Source organism: Micropterus salmoides, unplaced genomic scaffold, assembly GCF_014851395.1.
Source record: "Micropterus salmoides isolate LMB-PRFRI ecotype aquatic unplaced genomic scaffold, ASM1485139v1 Ms_hic_scaffold_10, whole genome shotgun sequence".
NCBI classification, from domain to species: domain Eukaryota; kingdom Metazoa; phylum Chordata; class Actinopteri; order Centrarchiformes; family Centrarchidae; genus Micropterus; species Micropterus salmoides.
The window spans coordinates 2,979,676-2,991,508 of NW_024040041.1; the positions used below are offsets into that span (position 1 = coordinate 2,979,676).

The 11,833-nt window shown below is 40.4% G+C and overlaps 1 protein-coding gene across 2 annotated transcripts; it reads left to right on the forward strand.

The window, feature by feature from the left end:
* The first annotated feature begins 866 nt into the window (after positions 1-866).
* ppp1r35 (protein phosphatase 1, regulatory subunit 35) lies at positions 867-10,985 on the forward strand. 2 transcript variants are annotated; one of them, XM_038739667.1, is made up of 6 exons: positions 867-1,056; positions 2,344-2,587; positions 7,323-7,443; positions 7,728-7,849; positions 8,037-8,127; positions 10,503-10,985. In XM_038739667.1, exons 2-6 carry the CDS (start codon positions 2,345-2,347, stop codon positions 10,805-10,807), a joined length of 882 nt encoding a protein of 293 aa, XP_038595595.1. In that variant the 5' UTR covers positions 867-1,056; position 2,344; the 3' UTR covers positions 10,808-10,985. The 2 variants fall into 2 exon arrangements, with proteins under 2 accessions (XP_038595595.1, XP_038595603.1); XM_038739675.1 differs by having other exon boundaries at positions 868-1,056; positions 7,734-7,849.
* Positions 10,986-11,833: the final 848 nt, after the last annotated feature.

Genomic DNA, 11,833 nt, shown 5'->3' on the forward strand with positions numbered 1-11,833 from the left:
TTTATGTGTTGTGTGTTGTGTGTATATATATGATGCCACCTTCCATCCATGACCCGTACACCAGGACTCTGAGGTGAGCAGGAAAGGTGGCTGACCCCTCCCTGGACACAAACTGTTTCCCCTCTTTGTGCCACAAGAACACTTTCTTTTCGACTGCAGCGGTACCCCACTATTACTGACTCATATGCCCCCCCCGCCGCCCCAACACACAGAACACTTTCTTTTCGACTGCAGCGGTACCCCACTATTACTGACTCATATGCCCCCCCGCCGCCCCAACACATACACATACATACACCCCACACGTTACAACAACGCTCAACGTTGAACTGTGCTCTATGCTCATATTGTGAATTCTTGCACATACATTAATTATCCTGTATATTTTGCATTCTTTTTCCATTAGTATTATTGTATTATTTTGTATACTTGTAAATTTTTGATCTCTTTACTTTTTATATATATATTTCTATTTATGTTCATGTGTAGCTGCTATTAAGCACCAATATATACCAAGGCAAATTCCTCGTATGTGAAAATGAACCTGGCAATAAACCTCATTCTGATTCTGATTGTGACATGAGCATTCTGGGTAATGAGAGAGTGTACAACTAGGCACTGTTAAAAAATATAACATAGTCACCCAAATTAAATTTCAGCCTCAGCAGGAGGAATGAAAGAAAATGAAGATATTGGGATAAAAGGGCACACTGGAGTCTGGTGGAAGTGGACAAGACAGGAGATGTTAGACCAGCTCGCTGAGGAGAACAGGACTGTTGTAGGAGCTAACTAACTCCACAAGATGGCAGCAATGCAACACTAAAGATGCCAGCTGCTGTTACACCTTCAAGACGAAGAAGACTACAACGTCAAGTATCGCAACTGTCGTAAAACCTGAAAAAATACGAAGAAGGGGACGAGGAGGGACATTTAGAAGAGAAACTAATGATTTCCGCCCTAACAGCTTCGAATAATAAACAAGTTCAGACCATCTCCAGAGAGGCAGTCTGGGGTTTGTTTTGTGGGAGAGGACCGTTTCTGACCGGACTAAATCAGGTAACTACGGTGATGGAAGTGATGTGTAGCGTTAGCGGCTAACTGTGGCTTTAACTCATTTAACTCTGTGAGACAAATGGTCAGATTAAAACTAAAGAGACACAAAGGACAGAGCTGGCGTTAACTTTACTCAACACAGGACTGTGTCAGGATTGAAGATAGTAAGTTTCTACTGTTCTATAGTTAGCAACTGGAAGCTAAGTTAAGTTAAGTGCCTTTATTCATTCAGAGGTTAACGTTAGTTACCAGGTCCAGTAACCGGTGAGAAACTACCGACATAGCAGCGGTCAAACTCCCGCGAAATTGGCTTTCGCCTTTTGTGGGAACACATAACTGTGTTGAGGGTTAAATTTACCCGTTTAGCAGGATAGTTAACTTTGTGCAGGGTAAAGACTGGCTTCATCTGTTCACTAACAGGGCAAAAGACGAAGTAAGTTAAATAGATATTGTCGTATTGACGTACCCGCTAACTAACAGATTAAATAACTAATAACTTCAGTGTTTCCGTGTCAGTCAGTTAGTTTATTAACCTCACTGAACATATTAGAAAAGTGCTACGTACATGTCAACATAATAAAGTAACATGACAAAACAACTTGGCCAATTTGACCTATCTCTACCTGGAAGCACTGAACTAGGTCATTTGATATCAGGTCGGATTGTAACGTTACTCCCAGCCCTCGAGTCTGAGGACTTAACGGTACATGTCTAGGTCTACAACTAAATGTTTTCATTATTGATTAATCTACCATTTTTTAAAATGTATTTATCATAGAGTTGTTTGGTCAGCAAACATAATAAAACAGTGAAAATGTCTGACCAACAAAAGCCACAGATAATTCAGTTAATTTTGATTTATAATATAGGGAGAAACACAAATTCTGACGTGCTGAAGAAGCTGGAATAAGAATATGTAGCCTAATGTTTGCAGCCCAAGAAAATATTTTTTATTTTATTCCTTTATTTGTTGGTATTTCTTTTTCATCTGTTTTTCAAACTTATTTACTTTCTTAAACTTCCTTTTTTTTTTCTTGGTTTACATCCATTTTCTATTTATCTTTTTTATTTGATTTATTAATGAAATTATTTAAACTTTTTTAGTTTAATCATTTGTGTGTGTGATGGCTCTGGTGCTGTGTGTCATAGTTTATACTGGAAAACTTGATAAAAGGTGATTGTATTAACTAATTTTTAAGCTGTAATGATGATGTTTACAGCAGAGACTCGGTTCTTTAAAGGAGACCTTCAGAGAAAATCACTAACATGACCCACTTTATTTTCTGTCAGGATGAGGAGTTCCTCTTCCCTCCTCTCTGCACCCCCCTCTCCTCACCCTGCCCCTCTCCCTCTCTCCTCCCCCTCCTCCCTGACTCACTGTCCTGAACTCGACCTGTCCGTCACACTCAGCCCTGCCCCCAAGACCGGCCTCACGCAGCCCAAGCCCCGCCCCCTAAAGAAGAGTCAGCAGAGTGACCAATCACAGCCAAAGCCCCGCCCCCGACAACAGAGAGGAAGAAAGGGCAACACACAGGTAGGGCTGTCCCTGACTAAAGATGGTCCTAGTCTATTAGTAGTACTACCACCTTTACTGTTTCTATAATTCTGAGTGGAATTCTTGTGTTGGGCTGCTTCTTTCTCTCGCTACTGCCAGTGATGCATGCACTCGTTGGGAGAGAGTGGGATTAAGCAATGATGCATTTATTTTGTAAAAACACTTAATACTGCTCCCTATAAATGTTAGTTCAAAAGTTGGGGTTTACTTGCTTTTTATTTTATTTCAGCCAGTGGCATTAATAAACACGTTTTGTAAAAACCTAACTCCTTGCTGCTGTTAGGAATATGCTATTAGTTAAAAAGTTGGACTGGGAGAGACTTGCTTTGTTTAATACTGTAAATCCATAGCCTACAGGCTACTGTACAGTACTTCCAAATTAAACTTCATGAACACGGACCACAACCGAACACAGCCTGCGTTGGTCTCGGAGGCTGTGTTATGTTGTGGTCCGTGTTCACTGGGAGGCTCCCGTGACGAGGCTCAACTGCCATTCTGGGGTTCTATCCAGTGCCACTCCATGACAGTATCCCCCGCTTGAAAACCTCCTCTATAAGCATCTGTGCTAGTGGTGTAAACAAACCGCAACACTCCCCGGTATTTCAAACTCCCAGTCAGCTAATAGGGCCGCTAACTAGCTAATGGCAGCATGTACAGTTAGCAGGTGGTGCTGTAAAGTCTTCCTGTGTTACAAGAGAAAAGGTCCACGTTGCAACAATCCCCTGATCATTTATTCTTTTGAAGAGTCTGATTGTAGTTTTGGGGGGTGGGGCTTCTGTGATGACATCATATTGTAGTACTATATACATGCAAATAAATCATATTATGCTCTTTTTTGTTTTATTTGAACATATGTGTATATATAATAACATAAAAGAAAACAAACAACATGCATATATAATTTGTGCCTCCTGCAATAGGCCATATTACGATTTCAATTAATTGTTCAGCCCTTTCACAATCCGAATATAAAATTCCCTTGCACTGATTGTGAACAGGGCTTTACTCCAATGGCATCATAGACAACAGAACAGTGACGTAGTTATGATACGCTATCTGGTGAACTTGCTGGATTATGAGAACAAAGGAAAGAAGAGCCTACCTTAAGAACCTGAAAAGTAGACAATATACTGATGGGGTTGGTTCACTTGTTCAAATCCAGCATGGGCTATGATGAGTCTATCAACAGACACTGCTTCAGCTCCGCAGTAACAAAGGCCGCTACATGAAGTCATTCCTGCCCACTGCAAGTTGTTGACGTGACATGGCAATTTCACTGTCACAGAAGATTAAAATGAATAAAAATTTTGTCATGATTTAAAGTGCAGTAAATGGTTAAAGCTTTATTTGTTTTACAAGGACCTGTTGTTGTAAAAACCGCTTTGTTATTACATTTCTTCAATTTTTGAGCCAAATCTCTAAATTGTCCTATGGTGTGGCTGTCTCAAGCATGGTTCAGTAAATTACAACTTTTATAAAATAAGATGACACGCATAAAAATTTTGATAAATACCTCAAGCATAATGTTACAAGTGTCAATTTTAGTAAATGGCAATCATTTATTTCATCCATGTATTTCGAAAAGTGTAGCAGCATATTTTGTCACTGAAAACCATGTCCTCTGGTGTGACACCATATTTTAATTTTAATCGTTCAATTCAACAGACAGCCTTTTTTAGTTGAAAGACCCCATTAAAGATAATGGTACTGAAGCCCATGATGTGCACATGGTAAGTTTTTGTTTCAGAATTGGTAGCTTTTTCCGAACCACTATAAAAGTGTTATGTTTTTTCAGCCATAAATAATATTTTTTTATTAAAAATGTTTGTTAAACTACATAATTATAGAAAATGTAGCTAATGTTTGCTGCTAACTGCTAATGACAGGTTAGCTAGGTAAAGCATGGTCATTAACTGGCACAAAAAGGCTGAAACATCCTTTGTGTGACAGAAAATTAACAGGGATCCACACAGAAAGGAGTAATGCTCTGTACTTGTATAGCGCCTTTCTAGTCTTTTCGACCACTCAAAGCGCTTTTACACTACATCTGCATTCACTGAGCCTAAGTGCTCAAACGGAAACTAACATTCACACTCACTCATACATACATACACATACATTCGGGGTTCAGTATCTTGCCCAAGGACACTTCGACACGCATCTAGGGGGAGCCAGGGATTGAACCACCGACCTTCCGATTAACGGCCAACCCGCTCTACCTCCTGAGCCACAGCCGCCCCAGTAGGAGTAGGTTCTAAGAGAACAACCAAGAAAGTACATTGAAATGAAATAAAAAATATATTATTAAATTATTTAGTTTTTGAACAACATGGTTGACATTGATATTGTTTTGTATGAAAATGATATTTTCTTTCTTCCATAACACCAAAATAATTACACAAGGTTTGCTCTATTAAGGAGTCAACTTTAATTATGTCGATGAAAAACTGTTTTTCTGACGAGGCACATTCTACACTCATTTGCACAGATATAGTCAGAGAAACATCTCCTAAAGCCTTTTAAAGAGGTCATATTATGCTTTTTTAGCTTTTCCCTCTCCTTTATTGAGTCATATCTCTTTTTTTTGTGCATGTAATTTGCAAAGTGAAAAAGTCCAGCCCAAAGGGAGTTCCCATCTCCTGCAGAAAACTCTGCTCTGAACTGCCTGAAAACACCTTATTTGTAGTCCAGCCTTTTCTTCCTCTTTGCTGTGACATCACTGCGAAATGCGCGTCATAATGCTCGCTTAGCGACTAGTCCGACACGCTCTCAAAAACACCAGTGGAAAAACACCCAGAGCTGCAGCACACAGTGACAAGATGTCCGCCTGCAGCCTCTCCTATCCCTAAATAAGATTTTGAACCTGAAAATGTGCATAATGACCTCTTTAAAGGTCTTATTATAGTATGTAGTAGAATAGTAGTTTTTATGAATATATATTTTTAAATTTGTTAATTGTATCTTTTTACCTTCCTAATGCTTGTTTTGTGTAAGATTTTAGTGTAAGTTTAATTTTATTTCTTAACTGCTGCTATAGCAACACTGCAATTTCCCTTCAGGGATGAATGAAGTATCCATCTCCCTCCATCCATGGAGTTTGAAAAAAGTAATCAATTTATATGATGTATAATGCAAATATGCATGTAGAAATATTCAAATGTGCAATTTTTTATGAGGACAATTTTCAATAAGTATTGCAAGAGTAGGATATTAAAATAGTATAATACTATTCAATAGTGAACAATTCACAATGGATGTATTGTTGCAGTATGTGTATTGTGAATGTTCCTCTTAAGCAGGCTATTACTTGATTGCTGATAATGTCTTTGGCAGGACAGCCTCCATGTACTGCTCGAACACGGACGGAGGCTACTCTGATGTGGATAACACTCCTCCTTGTTTACAGAGCTTGACCAGACGTTGCTTTTTCATTGTTTCTAATGTAATATCTGACTCCGCCCACACAGCCAAGAGGCATTCCACAAGCTCACACCTTGCGTCTGCCGATGTGGTTGCACTTTTGAGTGTGTGTGTGTGTGTGTGTGTGTGTGTGTGTGTAGGAGGCACCAGCTTCTCTCTCCCTGTGTGTGTCTGCTCTGTGGACTTTCTCCATCAGCAGTAATTTGTATAAAGTTGCTGAAAAGACACAGAACTCATCTTTTGAATTTTTCCACCCACAAATCTGTTTTCAAAGCAGCAGGTGCGCCGCATGTGGAGGAGGCTTGTTAATGTTGCAGTCTATTGAAACAATGGAAACCAACTTGGTACCAAATGACATCAGGTTGCTTTACCTGGTACATGCTTTTGAAATTTCTACTGTGTTCGTGGATTGTAACATAGCCTAATACCAGATAACATCTCAGGTTCAGGTTCTGATTCATTCTTTGTCCTCAGAGGCACCTTCAACATGAATACTACACAAACTACCTGTAGTACACATATACAAACAATTTACACATATCTACACATATAACACGAGTGACATCATTAACTTGTCTCTGAGTTTAACGCTCTTACAGCGCAGGGTACAAAACTTTCCCCAAAGCGTGCCTTTTTGTAGAGCAGCTGTCTGTATCTACAGCCAGATGGGAGAAGGGTGAAGCGTGAGTTGCGAGGGTGGCTGGGATTTTGTACTATGGTAGTTGTTCTGCGCAGTGGCAGTATTAATGGGGGCTGGCAGGTTGGGAATGGGAAGACCAATTATTTTTGGAGGAAGTGTTGATTTTAAGAAACGTATTGCTATTGGTGAGAGAGAGCATGGTGAAGTAGCAGGTAGCACAGTACAAGAGGATGGGTTCAATGGTACTACGGTACAGGAGAAGCAGTAGGGGTGGTTTGACTGAGGGAGTCTGAGTTTATGTTTGGCAAAAAGTCTTTGTTGACATCTCTCTGCGTTTCTCTGCAAAAACGCTGAAATGGGTCATTAAATAAACCTGGGTGACTCATCCAAGTGAAGGGGAAATAGTGATGTGGGAAATCGTGGCCATTTCTGAAAACGTCAGCACACGTGTCACAACTCATGAACTCAGAGATTTTAGGAAATGTCCACTTCCAAGGTTGTGAATACCACAAAAGGTCAGCGTTCATATTGATGCTTCTCGTGAACACAGTAAACAAAACCCTACTTGAAAGCAGCATATGTGTGTAATGACATCATCCTTTAGTCCTGGTGTGTGTGTGTTCGATGACAGCATACCGTGTTTTGCTCCTGCAGGTGTGTTTTGAAGAGCCAGTGGTCGTCACAGTAACATCAGAGCCTCAAATCACACTGAACAGAGACTCCCCGCCTCAACAGCCAATCAGAGGTCAGAGGAGGAGCCGGGGACGTCACCATGGTAATCAGTTTTTAGTGTTTGAATAAATCAGCCCGTATTTATCAAATAATAAAACTGCAACGCAGAGTCCTGCAGCTCCTCCACCAGTGACTGCACTGTATTTGTTTCTCAGATGTAATGTCACATTTTGTCGTTTTTTTCCCCAGCGTAGTTACACGTGTGTTAAAAAAAAAAAAAAAAAAAAAAAAAAAAAAAAAGTGTTTTGTCCATGCAGTGTTTAAAACCTCCTCCATCCGGCCGCTGATCTGTAGAATGATTAATAAAGTTTTTTCTTCCTCTTCTTGGTGGAGGACCCAGACCGAGGGTGGAGGCTCCTGCCGCAGCATCCAATCAAGATCCAGGCTGTCTACAGAGGGCGGAGCTTAACACTACTCTGGCTCTGAAGGCAGAGCTTGAGTTACTGCAGGTATACACTGTTTTTCAGTTCATTGTTAGTATATCAATTCAAATTAGCTTTATTGGCATGAATGTGTAACAACAATATTGCCAAGGCATCATACATACAACATAATCATTACAACAATATCATCACAGCGCTTATTAACAACGGATTAGTAGCTGGGTACCATGGTAATGCATGTGTTGTCCTGCAGGGGGCGGAGTTTAACTCCCAGAAAGCCATTCAGGAGACTCTCCAGAAGTCAGAGAGGACCAAAAACCTGATCAACACCAGAGCTACTGAAGGTAACATAAACACAAACACGCACTTCATGTTTCTGGTGGATCTGGTTCACCATCATGAAGTCCAGTTTTGTTTGGATAAGCAGGGAGAAATTAGAAGGATACACAAGACCATCCTTCATCCTTCTGAATTCTTTCCACAGACAAACATCCCTTTATTTGAAGTGAGTTAGTAATCAGACCCTGCAGCTGATCATAATGAATTTACAAATGTCACCAGTCAGCTCAGGAAATATCTGTGAAACGGCGTTTCAACCCAAACTCACAGGTCCGAAAGAGGCCCAGTCTGTCCCGGGTTACAGCCAGTGTGTTGCTCGCCAGCATCGCAGGCTGCGGGGAGGGGGACTCCGGAGTTGTCGAATTACTAAACATGAGAGGCGTCACTATGTTTTATTGTCGGCCATCTTTCGAACTGAACCTACTACAGAAAGATGGACTGGATTAATTGGTGGTTGAACTGTGGGTTTTGTCTGGAGCTCTTACTGTATAACACACTGTGGTAAACTTATTTTTGCTTGTGGTCTGTAGCTAGGCCAACCTGATGATATTATATCATATTATTTAATGCCATGACTTGACTCAAATTATCTTTCTCATATTATTATAATTTGATATATCTTCTCCATCATTGCTCATAATAATAATTCTACCTAATTCATCATCACACAGGCAATCGCAATGTTGGTTTAAAAAAAAAATCACAATTAGATTATTTTCCAAAATCGTTCAGCCCTACTCCTGTCTGAGAAAAGGGTCAATAAAAACACAAACAAAATCACAGATTCCACCTCAGCCCGGCAACATTATAAATATAATAATTATGACAACAATCATTATCATTTCTAAGAAAATAAATAAATAAAACCACAACTATAACCACCACACCGCTCTCTTTTTATTCATTTTCTCCTTCACATTCACAATCAGCAGTTTAGTGTTGCTGTGCAGATTCATGGAGAATTAAAGCTGCAAGCAGCATTGGACACAACCTCACATGTGACCTCACAAATTTGCCGACAAGTGTGAGAGCGAGAATTCCAAATTTAACACACCTGCTCCCCATTCACACCTGAGACCTTGTAACACTAATGAGTTTGGACATTTTCACTTAAGGGTGTACTCACTTTTGTTGCCAGCAGTTAAGACATTAATGTCTGTGTGATGTGTTATTTTGAGAGGACAGCAAATTTACAAGCTGTTATACAAGCTGTACACTCACTACTTTACATTGTAGCAAAGTGTCATTTCTTCAGTGTTGTCACATGAAAAGATTAGGGCTGTCCCCGACTATGTTCAAATCAGAATTGTCAAGTCTTGCCTATAGTTGACTGGCAAAAAGGTAGCTCCACTTTGATCCAAACGTCCCCCAAAGTGGCACAACTGATGGTCTCTCTTCCTCGTTTGCCACACACATCCGCTGAAGCTTGTGTGTTAGGGTTACAGTTTTGTATTTAATCACGCTCTTTAAAAAGATTTATTGAAAGTTTCTTTCTCTTCACATTTTTATTTACAGTATTACATTTTATTGACATTAAATAAATATATATATAGCGTTATTTGTTGGAATTTGTATCAGAATGGGCTGCATATTAAATTATTGGGAGAAAACCAGTAGTTCTATGTAAAATGAGACGTTGAGCTCCTCTATATAGCCAAAATGGTATCATCCTACTTTCATAACGCCACTGCCAAGATTCGACTGTGAGATTGACAGTCGAATCAGGCTCCACCCATCGAAGCATCGAATCTTCGACTATTTGGGGTCAGCCCTAGAAAAGCGCAAGTTGCCTTGCTATGTAGGGCGCAGTATGCAGATTTTGCTTCTGTTTGCATGCTACATTTAAGCAATAATCCGTACGTGCTGCTAGTATAGTAGACTGTTTCAAATAGAGCCAATCTCCCAGCCAGCATTTCTCTCATTGCTCTTCTTAAAGGAACCAGGCGTGCTCCTGAGGTTTCTATATTCTAGGGTGAGTGGTGAACAGCTGGGTTAAGGCTAGGGCAGATGTTTGTTTGAGATTGTGTTTTGTCCTGTGCTGGATTTTACCTCCACAAAGTGTGACAAACCTGCGACCAGCATGGGTCACGGTAACAATGACCAACCTACCTGATGCAAGTGTAACTGTCCTGTATTTATTCCCATGAAATTTGTCTAATTTGAAGTCAGAGTAGATAATGCTCGCTCACAAATTTTAAATCAGAATATTGGGCGATGTGAAAAAGACAAAGCGGATTTAAACACGACTTAGTTGTCAACTATAGCTAAATTATAGCTTCATTAATTTTAGTTTGTATTTACTTTGGGTTTTTAGATTTAATTTTAGCTTTCATATTTGTATTACACAACCTTCCCTCTCGCTCTCTCTGTATGTCTGCAGTAGTGAATGTTGCTCGCTCTCAGCATCTCTTCACCTCACTGGTCAGCATCGACATGCAGGAGGACCAGCTGATCAGCCAGTTGCTGCAGGATAGGATGCTCCTGGCTCCAACCCCACGCTGCCATGGCAACAAGGCAGCAGATGGCCCCAACCTCCTGCACTTCATGACCCCTGACCTTGTCAGACAGAAGCCCCTCCCACCAGAGGAGGAGACAGCCAACTACAAGCCCTGCCCATGTACACACCCCGCCTACTCGACCTTTGACCTCTACAGACGACGGCGACGCTGGGAGGCCACACCCTGACACACGCAGGAGAGCTCTGATTGGCTGGAGGTACTGAGGCTCTTATCAGTCAGACTGCGGGATGTCATTGAATAATAATTATCTAATCAATTTTTTAATTATTCATGTAAACTGAAATCTGTTTTTATTCCTGCAAAGAGCAACATTTAGTTTTTCTAATAAAGTCTTTTAAACGTGATTAACCTTGGCTGATTTCATGACTGAAACATGTAGAAAACATTATTTTAATCTGCTCTGTCCAGTCTCTCATCCTCTGTTTTATACAAGCACAGCTAACGTTAGCTTGGCAAATAGCCAAATGTACAAACGAGCTAAATTGAAAGCTGTCTGATGTCTAACTGTTCAGCTTAGTTCTCCATGTAGCTTAAGATTAGGCACATTGGTACCTGCCGTGAATCACAGCAGAGAGAGAGGGGGGAGGAGGACAGGAGGAAGGACTGATGCCGTATTGTAAAAGAGCTGTTGTCTTCTGAAACAGTGAAAAACATCTGAACCGTCAACATGTTTGTTTGGCTCTACCTGGCTGCACCCCGTCTGCGTGGCTCTATCCAGGCACAGCAACATGAATGCCAGAGCGCGACAACAGCAGCGGCGTGTGCTAGAGCATTATTTGATTCTTATTGGCTAAATTAAGGGCACAAATTTCATTTTCTAATATGATTCCAATAATGTACAACTTCCTGATTGTTGCTTTTTCCTGGTCCCCAGCACCAGCGTGTTGCTTTGTTGTGCTTTTGTTTATTTAGTTAATCTGGCGTTATGTTTTGCCAGCCACGTTTGTTAAGCTTTAAAATCATTTGTTATATTTGTTAAATTTAACTACTTTTTTTAATAAACATCCTTTTCTGGTAATCCGTTAAGTATGGTTTCCTCTCTTTGTTGTGGCCTCTGAGCCGGGCCATAACAAATTGGGGGCTGGTCAAAGTCGTGAATTATGCTGTTAACAGTGTTTAATTGATGCAATTTTGACCGTAATTACAGTGAATAGGAGCAATTAACAAATATAACAAATCATTTTAAAGCTTA